The 23,785-nt window shown below is 40.3% G+C and overlaps 1 protein-coding gene across 1 annotated transcript in view; it reads right to left on the bottom strand.

Moving 5' to 3' along the window:
* DDX46 (DEAD-box helicase 46) overlaps positions 1–23,785 on the bottom strand; it is a 92,416-nt gene that overhangs the window by 18,573 nt on the left and 50,058 nt on the right. Inside the window, exons 12-17 of the mRNA XM_085883496.1 lie at positions 22,597–22,675; positions 16,677–16,759; positions 12,619–12,783; positions 11,118–11,280; positions 8,841–9,034; positions 7,905–8,042 (exon numbers count right to left, since the gene is read on the bottom strand). Coding sequence (XP_085739622.1) covers positions 7,905–8,042; positions 8,841–9,034; positions 11,118–11,280; positions 12,619–12,783; positions 16,677–16,759; positions 22,597–22,675 — 822 coding nt within the window. The remainder of the gene's footprint in view (positions 1–7,904; positions 8,043–8,840; positions 9,035–11,117; positions 11,281–12,618; positions 12,784–16,676; positions 16,760–22,596; positions 22,676–23,785) is intronic.

Genomic DNA, 23,785 nt, shown 5'->3' with positions numbered 1-23,785 from the left:
AGAACTCAAATTCTCAACATGTAAACCATCAATGCTGACAGGGGCCAGTGTAGCATCAGACTTCCTAAAATCCATGATAACTTCTTTAGTTTTACTTACTAACATTCAGTTCAAGATTATTCGCTGAACACTACACTCTGTCGGGTTCTGAACCTCATCTGTGTACGCCATTTCATCGTCATTCATGATCAGGCCAATTAAGGTCGTGTCATCCGCAAATTTAACCAGGAAGTTGTTTTCTAGACTAGCAGCACAATCATAAGGAAAAAGTGAATTCAGCAAAGGACTCAAAACACAGCTTTGAGGAACCCCCGTGTTCAAGACAAGCGATTAGGACGTGTGGCTGCCAATCTTCACCACTTGTGGCCTATCACTTAAAAAGTCTAAAATCCAAGTACAAACAGAATGACACAAATGTCTCGAAGTTTCACAAATAATTTAGAAGGAATAATGGTATTAAAAGCAAAACTGTAGGAAACAAAAAGCATCCAAACATAGGTAATCCGCTTATACAGATGTCGTAAAACGATGTGGAGGGCTACTGAGATGGCGTCGTCAACAGAACGGTTTGACCAACAGGCAAACTGAAATGGGTCCATAGTTTCAGGAATGACAGCCTTGATGTGAGACATTATCAAACGTTCAAAACATTTAATTTTTACTGATGTAAATGCAACTGGCCGGTAATCAGTAAGGCACATAGCCGGAGACCTTTTCGGAATTAGGATGATGACAGATATAAAAAAAACATAATGCAATGACACACAGCTTTAGTGACAGATTAAAAATATTGGTGAAAACTGCAGATAGCTGATCCGCACAGTATCCAAGGGCACGAGATGGAATTTCATCAGGGCCAGCAGCTTTTCAAACCTGCACCAGAGCAAAAGTCCTACTCACGTTGGACTGGGAGACTTCCAGAGCGGCAGCCTCAGAATCAATTTCAGGAGTTAGGTGTGGTTCAGCAGTGACCTTATCAAAACGGGCGTAGAAGTTGTTTAAAGTGTCTGACAACTTGGCATCAGAGCTGTCAACTTCCTTGGATTTTTCCTCATACGATGTAATGGCCTGGAGCCCCTGCAGTTGTTGGCGTGAATCCTTCCCATTGAATTGGTCATCCAACTCGTCTCTGTACTGCCGCTTGGCAGCCTTGATGACCCTCTCTAGGTCGAAGTGCAATCTTTTGTACATAGATTCATCACCTGCTTTGAATGTGTCAGCCCTTGCCCGTAGTTTGTCACAAATATCTCTGTAGAACCATGGCTTTTGGATGGGATAGCTCCGAACTAATTTAGTTCGAACACTAGTTGGAACACAGATCATTAATGAAAACTATAAAAAGCACAGGGCCTGGAACACTCCCTTCAGGAATTCCAGTCCATACAGGAAGAGGAGATGAGAGAGAAAGAGCCATTAAGACCACGCGTTGAATGTGACAGGAGAGGAAGTCCGCAAGCCATGAGAGGAGATTGCATTGGATACCACAAAAAGAGAGTTTGGTGAGCGGTGCAGGATGCCAGACCATATCGAAAGCTCGCCATATGTCTAAGGAGATGGCTCTGATCTCATGTTTGGCACTTAGGACTTCTATCCATTGTAGAGAAAGCCAAATCAGCATGTCCAGAGTAGAGTCACCTGGTCAGAATCAAAACGGATGGTCGGAAATTAAGGCATTGGAGAAGAGGAAGGATTGGAAGCGATGATGGATTCCATGACCATGTTGATGATTGTGAGCAGGCTGGTTGGTCTGTAGTTGCAGGGATCATGTTTACACCTCTTTTCTGCAGAGCAGAGAGGTTTGCTGATTTCCACACAGAAGACAGATGACCTTGAGTGAGTATATGAGAGGGTGAATAGAACAGCGAGAGGGTGAGCAAGAGCAGCAGAGCAGGCTTTTAGGACACAAGGGCTGATGGTGTCTGGACCGGTTGCAGAATTTGAGTCGAGGTCAGGTCAGGTCATGTATGAGAGCATGCGCCAGAGCAGCGTGTCGCTGCGTCTACTTTCTGCCGGAACTCCAGGGGCCTCCGTCTGGCCACCCCCAGGCAGATGCATGGCCCCTCCCCATCTCCGTGAGATGCTGATCAACCTGCTGCAACCACGAGACATGTGGTCGACCCATTGGCCGCCTTCACCACAAGGCTCCCTCGCTGAGAGAATCTGGTGAACAGGATCAGCATCAGGAAAATGAGCCACATGTCCATACAGCTGCAGCAGATGCTCAAGGACTATGCAGGTAACAAATCTCATTTGAGTCTCTCTTAGCAACCGCTCGTTGGACATAAAGTCCGACCAGCGATAGCCAAGGATTCTCCGAAAAGAACTGGTACCAATGGAATTAAGTCGCCATCTCAGATCCCTGGTCAAAGTCCAAGTCTCACATTCGTAGAGCAAGACTGGAAGCACCAAGGATCTGAAGACTTGGACTTTCGTCCACCTGCATATGTACTGGCAGCGCCACACCCTATGATCCAGTGAATCCTTGACTCCCCAGGCCCGGCCCAGACGTCGATTCACCTCTGGCTCTCAGCCAACAGAGACATGAATATCATTGCCAAGGTAAGTGAATCTCTCCGTGACCTCAACATCCTCACCACAAACAGGAACAGACAAGATAGCAGCAACCAAGACGTCATTGAGAGCCTGGATCTTAGTTTTGATCCAGGAAACCCATAATCCCAGTGGCTCCGACTCCTCATTCAGCACCACGAGGGCCCCCAAAAGGATATCTAGAATCTCCGCAAAGATGAGTGCATCATCTGTAAAATCAAGGTCAGAGATCTTGAGATTCCCAAATGATGCAACACAGCTTGATCTCTCCGATACCCCCCCCCCCCCAGAATCCAGTCCATACAAGTGCTGAAAAGTGTGCTGGCCAGTACACACCCTTGACAAACTCCAGTAACAACTGGAAATAAGTCAGAGATGGTACCACCACATCTCACAGCACTCTCAGTCGAAGAGTAGAGTTCAGACATCAGATCGATCAGTTTTGGTGGCACCACACGAAGATCAAGGATCCTCCAGAGGGCATCCCGATTCACTGAATTAATCGCTTTCCAGAGATCAACATGGATTGCAAGCAGCCCCTAACGAAACTCTTCTGCGTTCGGTGAGGACCTGAAAATCAAATATATGGTCAAACGTTGACCTCTTTGGTGTAGAGCTTGACTGCTCTGGGTGCTGGTGCTCAATCAGATGGTGGCGAACCCTATCAAGAATTATCCGAGCAAAGACCTTGCCCGGCACTGAGAGCAGCGTCACCCCTCAGTAGTATTTGCAGTCCTGATAATCACCCTTCCCTTTCCAGAGAGGGACAACAAGGGCGCTCTTCCAATCAGTTGGGATGATGCCTGTGTTCCAGTCAGAGCACAGAACTGTATGCAACACGAGTGTACCATTTCTACCAGCCTTGGGAAGTTCAGCATGGATGCCACAGATACCTGGAGCTTTACCCCATTTCACCCGGTTCACCGCAGCTTGTGTTTCCACAAACAACGGAAGATCACAGTTGATTTGAGGGCCAGCAATAGGGATTACACTATGGACAACAACTCGACAGCTGGTGGATCAGCCTGATACAGCCGCTCAAAATAACCAGCCAAGCAGGCCTTCACTTCGAACCCCTCTGTCCAGAGCCCACCACCCTCTGCTCAAACTGCAGTACACTGAGGGACGGGCTTGGAGGAGGTTGTCAACATCCAGCCTCAGCTGGGATGGTACAATTTTCCCATATTTAAGCTGCAACTTCAGAGTTGCTACAACAAGCCTGTGGTCGGAATTGAGGAACTACGCACTCCGGTGGACCCTGCATTTCTGGACCATCCTCCAGTGACCATCAATGAGCACATGGTCAATCTCCTTTGCCACACCACCAGCATTGGAATACCAAGTCCAGCGATGAGCCTGTGGGCGCTGAAACCATGAACCAGCCACCCCAAGTCCACGATTTCTTGCAAAGTCAGCAAAGTCAAGGAACTTATTGCTATTCTGGTTCACAATTGCAGACCCATGGGGACCAACACTCATCTCATAACCATCCCTGTCAGATCCAGCTGATGCACTGAATCTCCCAAGATCAGAAGTGTATCTCACCCAGGGCAATGATCAACCACAGACTCCAGTGTGGCATAGAATGCGTCGTTCATGGTGAGATCACTCGCCTCAGTCAGAGCGTATACAGAGACCAGGGAAACGACGCCCAAGGAGTGGTGAATCCAGAGGCTCGTAATATGCTCATTGACCGGGGTTACCTCAATTATCATTGGTGTCAGCTTAATGGACACTTCACTCCACAACACCCCCAGGAATACCTGTGACTATGGCTTCCCCTACACCTCTTGTTTATATGTGTGTTGTACCGTAAACCAAACAGTGATGAATTCATTGACATCTCGCTCTCTGAAAACATGGATTAACTTCTATCCACTCATCCCAACTCTCTCTTCCTCATATGTGGTGACTTAAATTGTCATGCCAGTTGGATGGACATGGGTACCTCTCTCACCTGTCATGGCACTTCAGCAAAGGACTTGTACGACTCATTGGTACTGACACAATCTGTCAACTTCCTGACCCGGATCTCAACCAATGGCAATCTATCTCTTTTGGATTTGGTTTTGACCAATTTCCCTGCAAATGTCTGCTGTTCTTCCTCTGCTCCAATCGGTTCATCTGACCATATGCTTGTGAAAGTGGTCCTCTCTCTGGCCATTATTAGAGAACTGCCTCTGGTATTTCACTCAGGCTGACTGGCAGGACTTCAAGTAGCCATCAAACTTCGAGATTGGTCTACCATTTCTGCTCCATCTGACATGAATTCGTCCTGGGAATTTTTTCAATGAAATTTGCTCCCTATCATGCAAAGATTTAACCCCTCTCGTCTTCAGTTGTCCTACCCTCCCACCCGCCGATGGTACACTGAAGCTTGTGGCGAGGCAGTTGCACTAAAACAACTTGCCTTCGCCTCGTGGAAGGCAAATCCAACAGAAGGCGATCTCAGTTCCTTCCACAAAGCTCAGAACAATTGCGTGCCCACCCTCAGGAAAGCAAGGTAACAGCATCTTTCTCATCTCAAGTCTGAACTCTCAAAGCAGTCTCCCTCCTCCAAATCCTGATGATGTCTAGTTAAGTCTGTTTCTGGTGTATGTTCCCCCAGCATCCCCTCCCTTACCTGAAATGGCTGCACAGCTGACACTGCACGCGAAAAGGCTGGATGCCTAAACTTTGTGTTTGCTTCTAAATCTTGTGTCCCAAAGCCATCGCTTTCTGGTCTCACCTTACCCAGTCACACCCAGCTGTCCCTGGACTCTTTGTCCTTTTCTCCACACAAGATAGAGAGCTTGCTGTCAAAGCTCGACTGATTCTGCAACGGGTCCAGATGGCATCAGCCCAATGTCCTAAAATCCTGCTCTGCTGCTCTTGCTCACCCTTTCTCTGTTCTATTCACCCTCTCATTTGATCAAGGTCATCTGTCATCTTCTTGGAAATCAGCAAACATTACTATCCTTCATAAAAAGGTCCATAACCAGATCCTTGCAACTACAGACCAATCAGCCTGACTCCCATTTTCATGGAATCCATTATCATTCCAACATCAAATCCTTTCTCTTCTCCAATGGCTTGATTTCCCATCATAAATTTGGATTCAGACCAGGTCAATGTACTCTGGATATGCTGATTCTGCTCTCCCAATAATGGATGGAGGTCTGCAATGCCAGACATGAGATCAGAGCCATCTCCGTAGACATATCGTGAGATTTTGACACGGACTGACATGCCACACTGCTCACCAAACTGTCTTCTTATGGTATCCAAGCAATCTCCACTCATGGCTCGTGGTCTTCCTATCCTATCGCAGTCAACATGTGGCGCTTAATTGCTCTCTCTCATCCCCTCTTCCTGTCCAAGCTGGAGTTCCTCAAGGCAGCGTTCTGGCCCCTGTTCTTTTTCTAATTTTCATCAATGATCTCTCCGACTCTCTTGAAAATCCTCTTTATTGCTTTGCTGATGACTCCACCCTCTGCTGTGCCATCTCTCATCCCTCATATTAGCAGCCAGCAGCCTCTTCACTCTGTAGATCTGGATAAAATCAGAAGCTGGTCAAAGACTTGGAACATGTCTTTCAATCATGACAATTCTCACACTCTCACTGCATCTCTCCAAAAGGACCATCTAGAACACCCCCACCCCATGTACTTTCTCAACAATCCTCCTGTGGCGACTGGGTACCCTCCATCGTGCAAGGTCCTTCCTTGGTACACCTGAGCTCCTAACCAAATGAAAAGCGGTTATCTGCAGCCTCATGGGGTATTGCTGTCCCCTCTGGGGTGGTGCTGCTGCCTCACAACTTGCTTGGCATCACACTGTGGAAAACAAGGCTTTTAGGATCATTGGTATTTCCAGTGATCAGCCTGAGTCTCTCACTCTCTCACCGCAGGCAGGTCGGCGGTCTTTCTTGTTTTCCACAGTCTCCTCTCTGGCCTTGCCCCCCAGCTTTGTCTGTGCTCTCCCCACCCCTTATATTTCCCCAGGGCGCTCAAGTTCAGCCAGCAACCCCCTTCTGGTGAAACTGGCAAAATCTAGAATTATTGCTCACCTTCACTCTTTCATTCCTCTTTTTCCCCACCTCTGGGACAAACTCCTACACTTTCTTCAATCCCACCCTTCCCTTCAGGTCTTCAAAACAGCTGCTCCCCAACATCTCATATCTTCCCCCAGCAAAAATCTTGATCTTTTCTACCCCCGTTAATCCAACACAAACCCATCTCCTTCAAAATTCCCTGCTTTCCTGACTGAAAGTCCCTGTAGTGTCCATCTTGTTTACCCGGTGTACCCCACCCAATCCCTCTTCCTTACACAGATCTCCAGTCTCTGTTCCCCAATGTTGTGTGCTTCCCTCTCCCACCCTCAAGTCTCCTGCTCCCCTTGTTATATGTTAGGTTCTGTGTGTTAGCTCTTATACGAGCCTCGACAATGGATATAAAAAAGGGTAAAGTGGAGTTGGTGGAGATCACAGAGGAGGAAGTGTGGACGGCATTGAAGAGGATGAAGGGAAGAGCACCAGGCATTGATGAGGTGTGTACATAGATGATAATTGCAGCAGGAGTCGTCAGAGTCATTTGGATGAAGAGACTGTTGAACATATTTATGAGAGAGGGTTCAATTCCAGAGGAGTGGAGGACAGTGTTAATTGTGCCGATATTGAAGGGGAAGGTCGGTGTTCAAGATCCAGGGAAGTACAGGGGCATTACGCTCCTGTCATGTAATGAAGGTACTGGGCAGGATCCTGGACAGGAGAAAAACGAAGAGGGTAGAGATGGAGATCGGAGAAGAGCAGCAAGGGCTTAGAAAGGGTAGGGGGAAGACGGATGGGATGTTCACTCTGAGGAAGCTTGTGGGGAAGAGGTTGAGGTGTAAGGTGAGATGGCATTGGGATTTGTGGATCTGGAGAAGGCTTACAACGCTGTCCCGAGAGTGATGGTGATGGCGATACTGAGATGGATGGGAGTGCCGGAAGCAGAAGTGAGGTTGGTGGAAGGGATGTACAAGGGAATGAAGGAAAGAGTTTGGGTTGGTCCTGGGATGTCTGAGGAGTTCAGCGTGAACATTCGTTTGAGGCAGGGAAGTGCTCTCAGCCCACTCATGTTTATCATGGCGATGGAGCTGGTAAGTAGGGAGGTGAGCTTGAGGGTATTCTGTGGAGTATGTTGTGTGTGGACAATCTGGCCATCAGACCTCACCCCTTATAAAAAGGAAGAGGAGGTGAAGAAGATCGAGTTGTATTGTTGCACTCACCCACAGTAATTTGGGTGATAAATGGCAGCCTTCTGTTCTAAATGGGTTGCTTGTTTCTTGACCAGAAGGCTTATAGCCAAAGAAAGGGATACAAACATCCCACTCACCGACTGCTGTTTCTCCTTGAAATCGCCCCATAGTTTTTCCAGGTCTGCTGGAAGTGGTGTGTTCGCAAGCTCCAAAGCCTTTATGATATCACCAGAATAGCGCTCCTGGCTATTCGTAATGAATGTGTAAGCAAAACCCTGTACACAGAAACACGCATCACATGCAAAATGAAACAGAATATACATATACACATATACTGACCAAATGGGGACTGACAAGATTAACTATATCTCATCAACACTACTTGGTTTTTCCCAACAAATTCATCAATCAACGACTGCTTTTAAATTCCAGTGAAACGATATCAACACATGAAAATAATTCTTACCAAAGATGTCAAAGGATTGCTTTTGAAAGTAATTGCGTTGCTCAAAGTTTACAGGAAAATGAAAATTTTATTCAAAGTCAATTGTAGCTTGTGCAACCTACCCACTTTCACGATGAATAAAAAAAACTAAAATGGGCAGGACAACTATTATATGAATGCTGTCTGTGGTCCTGATTAAACAATACAGGTTTTACACCAGTGTGGATGGAGAAAGAAAGAAAAACAAAACAATTAACACTTTCATCTACTATACTAAAAAAAAGGCATTGTGTGTGTGTGTGTGTGTGTGTGTGTGTGTGTGTGTGTGTGTGTGTGTGTGTGTGTGTGTGTGTGTGTGTGTGTGTGTGTGTGTCCTCCATAACAACAAAGCCGTGAAACCTATCAGCCTGAAACTTTGCATGCATACTAATAAAACTCCATGGAAGAGCAAGAGTGAAAATTGTTTTTTTGGGATAGTTAAAACACACACACACACACACACACACACACACACACACACACACACACACACACACACTAGGCATTAATCCTACAAATGGTGGAAGTCTCACATATTTCGATAAACAAACTGTGCTTCCATTCTGAGGGTTTTATGCTTAACAGTCACCTTGTTCCCGGCACGGCCCGTGCGGCCCACACGGTGGACGTAGTCCTCATAGTGATTTGGACAGTCAAAATTTACGACAAGAATTAGGTCTCGAACATCCAGACCTCGAGCAGCCACCGACGTGGCTACGAGTAGACGGCATGCTCCATTCTTGAAGTCGCTGATAATGCTGTCACGATCGTACTGATCAATACCTAGTGAAAGGTCAACAAAGACAAACAAATTCTCTAACAGTTCGCCAAACAAGAAAGGATTCATATCGACTGGAATTTTGGTCAATGATTAAGAAACAGGCCTTTTATATTAGGTATGTACTTAGCCAAAGAAGCTGAACCAGAACAAAAAGCAGAATTTCACTCAAAACCTTGCCCATCCTCATAAAGGGAAATATTGCTTGTTTCCTACTGCAAAAGAACAACTTTTATCATTATTATTTAAAGTCAATATCACAATAGTATCAAATGGTTGGAAAAACAAACTTTTTTTTTTTCAATGCTGCACCATATAAAAAATTCCACGTGTCTATTCAAAGTGGAATTTATGAGGATCTGAGTTCAATCATCATTTAAAAATTACTTGTTAAACTCTTAATATTTAGAGTTGAGAAGGAATACAAACAATCACTGTAATGGTGAACTGAGAAGAAAAGAGGAGATGAGGATAGAAGGCGAAAAGACAAAGGGTGATGTAACTGAACAGGGAGAGGATTAGAGGAACAAGAAGGTCGAAAACTAAAAATAAAAAGTGATAATTCGATAACATCTACTGTATCTAATTAACAATTTTGCTGCAAATATATATATATATATATATATATATATATATATATATATATATATATATATATATATATATATATATATGTCAAAGAATATCTGTGTCGAAGAGTCTACTGTATATTCAAATAATAGGATAGTCAAACAGGGATGCACTTAAACACTCAAGAAGATGAGCAGATGACACTTTGGTTGCACTGCACCAAAATAAAAAATATGAAAGTGGAACATATTGGGCCCAATATATTTTTGAAATATCATGATATACATCGTTTTTGGCCCGATCTTTCAATGGTGAAGAATCACTTTGAAAATTGAGTGAGTAATGAAGAACAGTCTGATCGACACAGACCAAAAAGTCAATTCTGATTGGACGTTCTCTACTGATGCGTCATCACCTCCCAATGGTCTAGACTCTAGATGGTAGGAGCCTGTTCAGTATTCAGCTCTCCAATTGAAGATTGCAGAATCTGAGGCAGAGCCGCTAAGGCTGTTGTGGCATTATAAGACAAGAGTTATCTGACTGGATTAATATTGAGATGGAAATTTAATCACAAATTAAGAAATGCCCCCTGAGCGCGTTGAATAAAATGTACCATTGGTGTGACGAATGCCCCGGGAGGTGATGGCGCTTCTCAAAGTTCAGTGGTTGTGTCTAACTATCTAATAGTCTTGTCTTGCATCATCTATGTTCATCTGTATGTCCATGCAAGTATGAGTATTTGTGACCACTCCACACTACGAGGCTCAGATCATGCTAAAAATAACAACACACACACACACACACACACACACACACACACACACACACACACACACACACACACACACACACACACACACACACACACACACACACACACACACACACACACACACACACACACACACACACAATGGATGGCCTTTGAGATTAATTTTAATAAGACAATGACATAATTTTATTAAATTAAAACCATTATGTATTTCCAAAGACTGTTTAACAAGTCTATTGGGATACATTTGAATATGCAATGATATGAACATTCATAAGGAACTCAAAAAGGATCAGCTTTAACCATTTAACACCAACATAGATTTTCACATTTGCAATGAGGCATAAAATATCAAAGTTTCCAAATCACCTGTCTGCTGAAAACGATGTGGACAGATGTTTTGTCTTGCATTTTTATGGTTTTGCCCAAGTCTATTCCCCAAAGGCTGTCATTAATGCAGTGCTCCCCTCTTCAAGTTAATCTGCATGGGCTTCTATGTCATGTGCAGAGAATCAATGAAGTTTTGGCTAAGGAAGGCTAATGACCCATCATGAATGACAATAACAATATAATATTTACATATTTATAAATGAGGGTTGAAAATTAAGTTTCAGAAAGGTGGTCTTTCTGTGTACACACATGACCAAAAGGAACAGGGGTCCAATAAACAAACAGTCTGTGACAGTAGAACAAGAATGCACAAGTTTACATCAAATGAGTCGAACAATGCCGTTAAGCGCTCAGACCTCCATGTAGAGACAAGCAAGGGTAGGAGGCCTTCAGCAATTCCTTGAGGAGTCCATCAGCATGTTCCTGCTTGTCCACAAACACCAACACGGCCCCTTTCTCCTGGTACAAGCCCAGAAGCTCGAGCAGCTTGTAGAACTTCATATCCTCTTCTATTACAATCTGTGAGTGTAGTTATGGTGATTACACAAATATTTCAAAAAGGCTTTGAACGCTCAAAAGATCGACTTCATTTGACGTCAAGTCGAGGTTTGATACTATTCGATTACATAATCGGGAGAATAAGTGGACGAATTAAGGCAGGTTGGAAACCAAGCCGAAGTTTGGGAGGGTGAAGAGGTGAGGGGTGATGAGGAAGGGTTAAATTTTCGAACAAATCCAACAAAACCTGTTTGAATCAGACTTTATTTCAAAAATGTTAACAGAATAAAAAAACCAAAAACTATGAATCAATAGAAAATACATTACCAAACTAGAGGGGGAGTACTCGGGAGAGTGCAAAACCTCCGCCGCCAATAGTGCTGGGTCACTCAAGTGAACCTTATATCTTATTCATTAAATATGATGTCAACAGTGCTGACAGAGTTATAGTTCTTTTCTCCAACATTTTTGGGGGGGTTGGAAATCACTTAAAACATGTAGAAATGCAAAAAAAAAAAAAATTCTCTGATTTTTTTTTTGGGGTGGGGGGGGGGAGGGGGTTGGAAATCATTTAAAACGTAGAAATGCAAAAAAAAAAAATTTTTTTCTCTAACAAATTTTTTTTTGGGGGGGTTGGAAATCACTGAAAACATGTATAAATGCAAAAAAAAATTTTTTTTTTTTGGGGGGGGGAACCAAGTCCAAAATTTAATGGCATGATCCTTGGACCATACCTAACCTCCCCCCCCCCCCACCAAGTTTCGTCGAAATCCGTCGAGGAGTTTTTCCGTAATACTGTTCACAAACAAACACACAAACAAACAAACACACAAACAAACAAACAAACAAACAGAAAGGGGTGAAAACAGTAACCTCCATTCATCTTCGAAGATGGCGGAGGTAAAAAATATATAACAACCACCAACCAACATTCTTTACATTTGCTTATTCAGGAGAAGAGATAGAGGAGCGAACCAAACCCCATCGTCATATGTTGGGCCTCAGATTTTGAAGTTGAAACTTTGCCGCACAAACTTTTAGAATCGAGATTCAAAACAATGTGCTTTGGAAATGCAAAATTTTTTTTTTTTTTACTTGCCACAGCAATGATGCAATTTTGCTACCTGTTGCAATTTGCTGCACGACCTTAGAAACGATACAGATTTATGGAGAAGTGATGAGATGACCATCATGATGTGCCAGTCGTTCCATGGTCACAAAACTCAAGTGTGACACAGGCCAGGTGTTAAACTGATCGCAGAATATAGTCAATCATACAGATCATTGGAAAGGTGGAATTGAAGGCAACAATTGAGTAACTTTAAAAATGGGGTGCATAAGACATGGAATGTTGCTTACCACATGCTGCTCAACATCGGAGCAAACCACGCTCCGTCCGCCGACCTGAACCTCTATCGGCTTAGTGAGGATTCTCCGTGCCAAAGCCTCCATGGCACGTGGGAAAGTAGCCGAGAAGAGAACTGTCTGTCGGTCTGGCCGTGTGTTGTCTACTATTCTCATCACCTTAAAATAAACAAGTAAAAGCGATAAATCGATGAGGTTTGAAATTCAAGTTCAAATCAAAACCAGCTTTTAGAAATTGAACCATCGCTTACCCATCTGCGTCTACTTTGTTAGTACTGAACAGCCTAAAGGAAGGCATGACAAAGGCACAAAAATAACAATAAAAGAAGAGCAAGAACTGCTTTGCAATGCATGTCTCCTACTGGTCCCAATGAATGTTCGGGAGATAAAAATTTGTTTGTGCTTAACACACGCTCAAGCCGATACCTGAAAAAATATTGAAGAAGAAGAAGAAGAAGAAGAAACCCGATAACCCAAAGTGTTTGGGATTATTTGCCAAAATAAAAGGAAAATCAATTTTCATTTACCGATATATTTTGTCGACGAAAAACCAATAACGACAACAAGGATAACAAACTGGAGATTAAAATTAATTTGCTTTAACGCACGCACGAGCCAACACCGGAATTAAAATGAAGAAGAAGAACCTCTCGAACGCACTGTTTTGTTCGCCTCTAGGCTTTGCCAATTACATAGTAAAATAGCCCAATATACGTACATGAAGCAAAAGCATGAATACAGTTTATGTGCATATATAATACATCGTGGTTATATACCTTGGATCTTTACAATTGTACTGGGCCATGGACTAACACCCATGCATTAGGCCTGCCGATCTGTGCTGCTTCATGCATTGGAGGCACATGAATATATTGAGGGTGGAGTGAGGCCAGCTGTCTAGCCAATGGATGTAAAGCAGTGGGGTGGGGTCAGGGCAGCTGAACATTGACTCATGTTTTACATGAAATATTTTCCAATTTTAAAAAGTGCAAAACTGTGATCGATTGAAGAAACACCCTGAAACTCGAACTTGTTCTGTAACTTTTCATAATAAAGCCATGTACCAAGTTTCAGTTGAATATGTCCAAAAAAAAAAAGTCTGAAAAACCACAGGTGGGGTGGATGGACTGACAGACAGACAGAACAGCAAACTGATAGTGCCCTCCTGTGAACTCGGTAGTGGACTAATAAAAATAAAATCACAATCAGATGAGCACGATATGCTGAGTGAATCAATGAGTGCTTGGCCAGTGTTTATGTATTTGCACAACTAACCATTACAATTTTATCATTCAACAACTTCATTCAAATGACACAACAAAGTAACCAACCACGACAAATTTAACATTCAACAACATCATTCAACTTAGCCTGTACAACAAAGGAACGATCCAGGACACATATTAATATTTAACATTATTTAAATTGTACAACAACAAAACCAACTATTACACATTTAACAACATTAAATTTATACAACAAAGGAAACAACCACTATACATTTAAAATTTCATATCATCATTTAAATTACACAACAAAGGAACGAACTACGATACATTTAAATTACACAATAAAGGAACCAACCAACGACATATTTAGCATTGAACAACTTGCTTTAAATTATACAACAAAGGAACCAACCGTTACACATTTAACATGTAACAACTTCATTTAAATGATACAACAAAGGAAATAACGACTATAGATTATACATTTAACAACATCGTTTAAATTACACAATAAAGGAACCAAATACATTACATTTAACATCACTCAAATGATACAATAAAGGAATGAACCACAACACATTTAACATAATCATTCAAATGATACAATAAAGGAACCAACCGTTACACATTTAACATGTAACAACTTCATTTAAATGATACAACAAAGGAAATAATGACTATAGATTATACATTTAACAACATCGTTTAAATTACACAATAAAGGAACCAAATACATTACATTTAACATCACTCAAATGATACAATAAAGGAACCAACCACGATACATTGAACATCACTTAAATGATACAATAAAGGAATGAACCACTATACATTTAACATCATTCAAATGATACAATAAAGAAATGAACCACAACACATTTAACATAATCATTCAAATGATACAATAAAGGAACCAACCACGATACATTGAACATCACTTAAATGATACAATAAAGGAATGAACCACTATACATTTAACATCATTCAAATGATACAATAAAGGAATGAACCACGATACATTTAACATCATTCAAATGATACAATAAAGGCAGCTTTGAAGGTCAAGGCATTTATAGCCTGGGGAATACCATCATTAGTTCAGCTTTACATAATGACCATTTATAATTAAATCGGCAACTGCCGTTCATTAGCTACGGCTTAATGATTATCCCTAAACTAAAACAAATAGTTTTGTGGTTCCTGGATTTATGGACCTTGTCCACACACTACAACAAGGCAACATATTCCACCATGGAAAAGGAACCGGGCTAGTTAACGGACCATTCTCGAGAGATCGGTACCTTAAATAAGGATAAAATGCAAGAACCCAAAGCAACAAAACCTGCACAGTGTAGTGATTCATAAAAACCTGCAGTGTAGTGAATCATCATGATAAAAAATAATAATTCCAGGTTCCAATTAAAGCAGAGTTCAGGTTAGATTGAGTGTAGTGATAATTTGTAGTCACCTGCATTCTCATCATCAAACCATTGCAAAAATAAATGAGAAGGGCCCTCGATAGGGCGCATACCTCTGCCACGCAATGCTTGATCCAAAAGAGCACATCAGGCCCAATACATTTTTGAGATATCATGCTATATATCGATTTAGCGCTATCTCACAATGGTGAAGACTCGCTTCAAAAATTAAAAAAATTCTGATATCTGGATTTGAATCTTCACCAAAATCAACTTGATTCGTCCTTGTCACACACCCAACCTGTCAACCAAGTTTCGTCCAAATCCATCCACAACTTTTTGAGATATCGTGATATATATATATATATATATATATATATATATATATATATATATATATATATATATATATATATATATATATATATATATCAGTTTAGCCAAATCTCTCAATGGTGAAGAATCACTTTTTTTAAATTTCAGATCCAGATTCAGATCTTCACCAAAATCAAATCAATTCATCATCACGACACACCCAACCTGCGCACAAAAAGTCATCAGAATACATCCACAACTTTTTGAGATATCCTGCACAGAAACAGACAAACAAACAGACAAACAGAGGTAAAAACATAACCTCCTTCCACCTTCGGTGGCGGAGGTAAAAGGAAAAATGGCGCCAAAAATGTTAACTCTTTTATTAAAATGTTGATAAGCATTCAAAAAAAATTCAAATCCTGCAGTTCAAACAGATTTTTACATTTCCTCCTTTTGTTGAAAATACACTCGACGATGTGTATTTAAAATGGATCAAAATAAGGTTGTCAAGATCATTGGAGAGACTGATCACCAGATGCAAACAGCTTGTGATGAGAACGTGTAAATGCAACATCGACTAAAATATATAGAGGTTGTGTGGCTGTAGCTACGTCACCAATATTTACTTGTAAAATGGTGGTGGCACGGACCAATTGGGTGCGCCAGTTTTTCCCTTCACTCCTCAATTGGTGGTGGCACTGACCAATGGGGTGTGACTGCTGATGCGGATAGACACAAATAGCATTGCTTGAAAAAACAAATAGTCCATTGAGGTGGTCTGGTAAATCACACGTTTTCCTCACTTTGTGTTTCATCACGCCTCACAGCAGTTATTATACAGTGATATTTGTGATTACGATAGGGTGTCTTTATGCCACACTTCCCTCTCTTTGTGACTAATCCTGGTGATTCACTTGCAGGTAACTGTGTTTCATCCCCTCTCCTCCTGTTTGTTCTTTCCCTTGCTTGTTGAATCCAACCGTGGACTCACTGCCACTGCATTTGCACAGCCGGATTTCACGTCGCAGGTTATTCCAACTTATAAGATTCGGGCAATGCCCAGACTGAGGCAATGCAAATGAAATACCTGCGGTTCAAAGCCCATGTCAAACATGCGGTCGGCTTCGTCCAATACCACGTACGTGGATCGACGCAAGTTGGTCACTCGGCCTGCAGAGAGTCACAGCACATGGTCATATAGATGCGCACGTTCAAGCAACAAGGTTAACAGACATACACAAGCATCACTAAAAAGGATTATCTTATTTATTTTCTTTTCATTATCAGATTCCTTCTTTGAGCAGAAAATCTTGAAAGACAATACAATAATCAAAGGAAGTATCGAGTAGGAAAGAATAAATCGAGCTGAATTTCTATACAACTTACAAGGATGGTTCAAATTTGATGTGGACTTGGATTTCGAAAACGCAGAATAATGCAGGTTGGGCCCGAATAGATATTGTAGAGCTAGCGCACTTACCTTTTGAACTATCTGGCCTAGGTTTGATTATATCGGTCCAAATATAAAACTGTCAAATTGGTGCTTCACAGGTAGAGCAATAAATCGCAGTGTGCAGTCCCAAGGATGCACATTAAGCAGGGCATCCTTTCTGCCACTGGCATTTGTTAGTGGACGTAAAAGAACATGTGCCTTTTGTGAAGAGTTGGCAAGTTATCACTGGCACCCTGACAAAAAAAAATAAAAATACAAATTCTTGCATCGAAAACCCTTAATCATATTCCTGATCAAATGCACGTGATGGAAATAAAAATGGTGGGAAGTGAGACAACAAAGAACAGCGAATAATTAGAGGGGGAGCACTCGGTCGAGTGCAAAACCTCCGCCATCAATACTGCTGGGTCACTTAAGAGAACCTGATATCCTATTCATAGTAGGTCAAAACGGATAAGACTCTACTGAACCACGATTGAATAAGCTAAACTAGATCGACGCACATGTAGAAATGCCCAAAAAAATAAAATAAAAATCGAAATTTTTTTGAAAAAAAAGTTGCAAAAGTTTTTTTTTTTTCCTCTAACAATTTTTTTTATTTGGTTGGAAATCACTAAAAACATGTAGAAATGCAAAAACAAAAATTCAAATTTTTTTCAAAATGGCCGCCATAGCAGCCATATTGGACTTTGGACCAAGTCCAAAATCTAATGGCATGATCCTTGGACCATACCTAATCCCCCCACCAAGTTTCGTCGAAATCCGTCCAGGAGTTTTTCCGTAATACTGTTCACAAACAAACAAACAAACAAACAGACAGGGGTGAAAACAGAAACCTCCATCCATCTTCGATGGTGGAGGTTAATTGCAAATGCTTGGTTCGTGAAAACGTCAAGCTTGATGAAAATTTGATGAATGGCTGCATAGTATCACGATGATTGACGGGCAAGGGAATCCGTATCAAAGACCAAATTGTGGGGGAAAAAAGGTTTTTGAAGAAGAAGAGAAGATTACGAATGATGTTTCCTGACCGGCTACACACATATCCTCAAGAATGCTACACTTTAGGCATAAGAAAGCTTCCACTCCATTTGGGAGAATAATGAAGAATAATTGAATGCATTGTTTATTGTGTATTTACACACACACACACACACACACACACACACACACACACACACACACACACACACACACACACACACCAAAATATCCAAGTGAAATGTGAAGCATCCTTGTATCGATAAGAAATTTCACACTATTTTTTCAACAAGCATTTACACTTTACATGTCAAAGCCTAATCTTCTGTTTTCTTTTTATTTTGCATTCAATATACACGACACAAACAACAATGCTCCATATATATACATATATATATATATATATATATATATATATATATATATATATATATATATATATATATATATATATATATATATATATATATATATATACATATACATATATACATACATATATATATATATATATATATATATATATACATATATACATACATATATATATATACATATATACATATACATATATACATATATATATATATATACATATATACATACATATATATATATATATATATATACATATATACATATATATATATATATATATATATATATATATATATATATATATATATATATATATACATATATACATATATATATATATATATATACATATATATATACATATATACATATATATATATATATATATACATATATATATATATACATATATACATATATATATATATACATATATACATATATATATATATATATATATATATATATATATATATATATATATATATATATATATATATATATATCTATCTCATTTTAAGGATTCAACATGGTTTCATTTTTAACTGGAAGTATGAAAATAACAAATAACTGAAATGTTGAACACATTCATCGAACATGTCACTTTCTCTTTGGGGAGACAATCGGACATGTTGTATGATATTCAGCAATATTTGCTAAAAGCCAAGGGAAAATAAGTGTTAAAATAAATTTAAATAAAACAGCAGAAAAAAAAGGTAGTTAAAGAGAAGTGTTACAAAGTACAATCAATGTTAGACAATGCCAATCTCCAGATAACGTCTGATATTCGGAAACTAACGAAGGTATTTGCAGGTGATATTCTTGTCAATTTACCTTTTTGTTCGAGAAAACCTAATGACGTGCCACTGAGACATTTGAATGCACAAAGTCAAATAACTACTCGTCTTGTCAAACATCACGTGATGGTGTTACTTGGGACAAACCATAACACGGATGAAAACAATGTTCACATGACCTGCAACATGGCACAGCTCTATAAAATGAAGAGTGGTTGGTTGGTCGGAAGAGAACGAATACACTACTTTTTGTATGGCTTGCCACTGAGATCATTAGCTCTTCATGAGTGCCTGAGGTGCAGATTCCACCTGGACTTGCCTTTGCGCAGGATTTATGGTCGTGCAGTTCGTATTTGAGTTTCCAAGCAAAATAGTGCGGAACAGATTTCACTCATCTGGAATATCTTCATACGGACCACAACCTGCAAATCTTCTCGATTATAAATACATCACAAAGAGAGGATATTCCCAATCACAATCCCCAATGGTTCAAAGCCAACCTGTGATGATAGGAGGCAATACTATTCACAGGGGAATCCCAGGTTCATTTTAAATACATTAATGGTGAGCCGAAGCACATGGGGAACAGGAAGGGATCAAACGTGATTGTCTAGTGGCGTATAAGTTACACGTCATCTGTGGAAGCAAGACAATAAAAATTCACATGCTCAGATCGAATGGCTCACACGGTTAATCCTTCTCCGTATCCTGATTACCTCGTCCTGATGGATGACAAACAAAGAGCCAGCATTTTCCTGTGTCAGAAGATTTTGCTGAAGTTCGTGATCACGGGGCAAACATTCCTCAATCGATCCTTTATGAGTACAAAGCACTCTTATTTGTTGAAACTCTAATTACCTCTGCCACCAAAGGTCTGTTTGTCTGATTTTTTTGTTTTTGTTTTGACCATCTGTTTGTCTGACTGAATAGGATATCTCAAAAAGTTGTGGAATGATTCTGACGAAACTTGGTGGACAGGTTGGGTGTGTGACGAGGAAGAATTAATTCCAATTTGGTGAAGCTCTATATCTGGATACGAGAATGTTTCTATTCTTAAAGTGATTCTTCATAATTGAGAGATAGGGCCAAAAATGATACATAGCATAGTATCTCAACCGATGCAGACAGGCTATGACAAAACTATATGGATGAGTTGAGTAGGTGACAAGAACAAGTCGATTAGATTTTGGTTCAGATCCAGATCAAGATCAGCCGCATCAGGGGGATACAAAACGTAAACTGTTCAGCCTGACAGAGGGATACGCTCGACCGAGTGCTATTCTAGTTTGACAAGTTTTCTTGGAGAGTGTAATATTTTAAGCAAGGGTTGTACACATGTTCCTGTAATGTTTACGTTTTTATGCTTCGGCTGACTTTTTCCACACGTTAACTTGCACCTCTGGCTTTTAGCAAATTTTGTTGAGTTTACATTCAAACAAACTTGGCCAAATGCAAATCTTGCACAAGGTTCAAGTCAACCCAGCTAAAGCCCCTATCACGGACCACTCATAAGGCTTGTCAGAAGTCAAATGGCTCAGCCATGTGCCAGCAGAACGAGTCACATGGCCAGGCTACATACAATATAAGCCAAAGCCAGCTCCGCCTGAGAAAAGAGAACAGAGGTTACGGCGCATGTGTGTGATACTAGATCCCTGCACACATCAATATGTGACCTTGACTCGAACATGAAGCATGTTAGACACAAACACGTCATTGACGTGGTGAAGAAGGATGTTGGGATGGCTTCCGAGAAAAATGAAGGAGAACTGAAAAGTGAAAATGTGGTTGGCTAGATAATAAGGGGTGGCTCAGCTAGGAAGGAGTATGGGGTGCTGGGCAGGGTTTGAGGGTTAGTTTCATTTTAAAGACATCAATGAAACTTGGTGAAATGTGAAGCCAGGCACCCTTACTGAGAAAATTTTGAAAATCCATGTTTTAAGCTTTTTCAGCAACGTCCAAAGTTAACTTTAACATGGTTATCAATATTTAAATAAATAAAGACAAAACTCGAGATTTTAATGTTAAAAAACAAACAATTACAATCGCAAAATTTTGAAAATAAAAGACGAATAGCAATGAGAGATGAAAGTAAAAATTTAAATGGAGGACCAATGGTCATGTCGCTCACCTGGGTGGTTGCCAAAGAGGGGAGTGACAGATGGATCAAGGTACAAATAAGAGCTGGATTTAGAATACACATTTTATGTCAGGTCGTGCTGACATGATGTTTATGGTAGTCCAACTCCCTGCTGTCTATGAGCCCCAGTTTTTGAGATATTGCCCATTTGCGGTACCATGATTTCACTTATTGTTGTGTCAAAGTTAGCACTTTTTGATGAAATACAACTCCAAGGTGTCTGTAGTTCAAATTTTCCGAGACATTGCCCACTTTCAGAATTATGATGCCATCGACTCATATTTTTTCGGATCAGTGTTAATCAAACGTTCCCACAGGGAGTCGATCATCTATTTTAAGTTTCGCATTGATCAGTTAAGCGGTTCCAGAGAAGATGAATTTTAAAGATTTTCTTATGATGCAATATGGCTGCCAGACCACGTGATCAATGATGTTATTGTTATAAAATTATATTTCTGACGTGGAGTCGATCACATCTGTAAAGTTTCGTATCGATCGGTTAAGCAGTTTCAGAGAAGGTGATTTTTAAGGGTTTTCTTATGAACCAATCTGGTTGCTATTCCAAATGAATGATGATGCCATTGTGAACAAACTATATTTCCCTTGGGTAGTTGATCAAATAAAGTTTTGCATTGATCGGTTAAGCAGTTACAAAGAAGAGGATTCATAAAGGTGTTCTTTTGATCCAATAATGGCTGCCATACCAAGTGACTGACGATATCATTGTAAACAAACTACATTTCCCTTGGGTAGATGATCACAAATTTATAGTTTAGCATTGATCGGTTACACCGTTTGAGAGAAGAAGCTTGTTAAAAGTTTTCCTGGAATCCAAAATAGATTGAAATTCAAGTACTTTTGGGACCTTTGAACCTTATAGGTGGATGGGGGGGGGGGTCTCATGAGCAAACTTGAGTTCCACCACGCAAAAGATAATTTTAGCCAAGTTTGGTCACAATCCCATCAGCAGTTTCGGAGAAGAGGTTGCTGCAAATGTTTACGGATGGGTGGACAGATGGACTGACTACGCACTAACCCATAAGCTCACCTGACCAATGTTGCAGTTGAGCTAAAAAAAAAAAATTATGAGAGTGATTAAATAAAAACAAAGCAGTAAAAGCACAAGACACATTGGCAAGACAAGACAAATTGATAATTTGATCGACACTTGAAGGTTTACAAATAATAATTAGTCATACGAGTCACGTCCACCCTCGCATGCTGCTTCGGCCTTAAGCAGTAGGACGAGGAGGAAACTTACCACTATTGGCACCAAGCATGTCGATCATTCGCCCTGGCGTGCAGACAATGATCTCCGCTCCTCTCTTCAGCTCAGCTATCTGTGTGGATGGACACACAATTACATTAATTTTTATACATACAGTCATGCGCCACTTAACGACGGGGTTACGTTCTGAGAAATGCATCGTTAACCGACGTCGTCGTTGTGCGAACATCATATTTTATTTATTTTTTTCGTTTTCCTTTTTGAACATCGTACTTACACAAACCTAGACAACTAGGCTATATAGTATAGCCTATAGCTCCTCGGCTACAAACCTGTACAGCATGTTACTGTACTGAATACTGTCGGCAATTGCAACACACATCCAAGAGAGACGGAAGACGCGTTAGTTTTACCTTTGTGCTGTTCATGACGGCCGTGTGTGTTGTTAGCGGCAGCTTACAATCTCCTCTCGCATCGATTATAGAAGGGTGAATAAATAGCGTTTGAATTTTATAAATACGTCATCATTGCATCGATGTTATAATTTCTAAATGAAGACAAGCACCTGTCAATTGTGATATATATTTTTGGAACAGTGTGAATGTTTTAACAACATAAAAAGCTTCACCAAAAAGAAATGTGCTATTATTTCGACTGAAACAACAACGATTTATTTGCGGAATTCTTCAATTCAAAGGTAATTTACTTGCTAGAAGGTAAACGTGCAAACATTGGTTCAGTTTGAAAGCCGATTTCCCGATTTAGCAAGACCCTGCTTTTTTCGCGATGACATTTTATGGACTTTAACGATCGCATTATAACGGGGCCACACAGTCGTTTATCATAATGAAGTATTATGTACTGTACATAATTGTATGTGCTATTTTTATATGACTGGCAGCGCTATGTCGCCTGATCACTCGGCGATAGGAATTTTTCAGCTCCATTATAATGGAGCTGGTAGATCCGTCGTAAATGCGATTATGGGACCACCGTTTTATATGCGATCCGTCGTTGCCCGAAACGTCATTATGCGGTGCATGACTGTATATTATATATATATATATATATATATATATATATATATATATATATATATATATATAAATATATATATATATATATATATATATATATATATATATATATATATATATATATATATATATATATATATCACACGTTCAGACAAACTAAACAAGCCGATTGAAAACATAACCAA

The sequence above is a fragment of the Eptatretus burgeri genome, chromosome 5 (genome assembly GCF_056783735.1).
Source record: "Eptatretus burgeri isolate ZD-2024b chromosome 5, Ebu_testis_v1, whole genome shotgun sequence".
Taxonomy (NCBI): Eukaryota; Metazoa; Chordata; class Myxini; order Myxiniformes; family Myxinidae; genus Eptatretus; species Eptatretus burgeri.
Note: the sequence above shows the minus strand (reverse complement) of the source record. Positions and strands in the feature narration are given on the sequence as shown.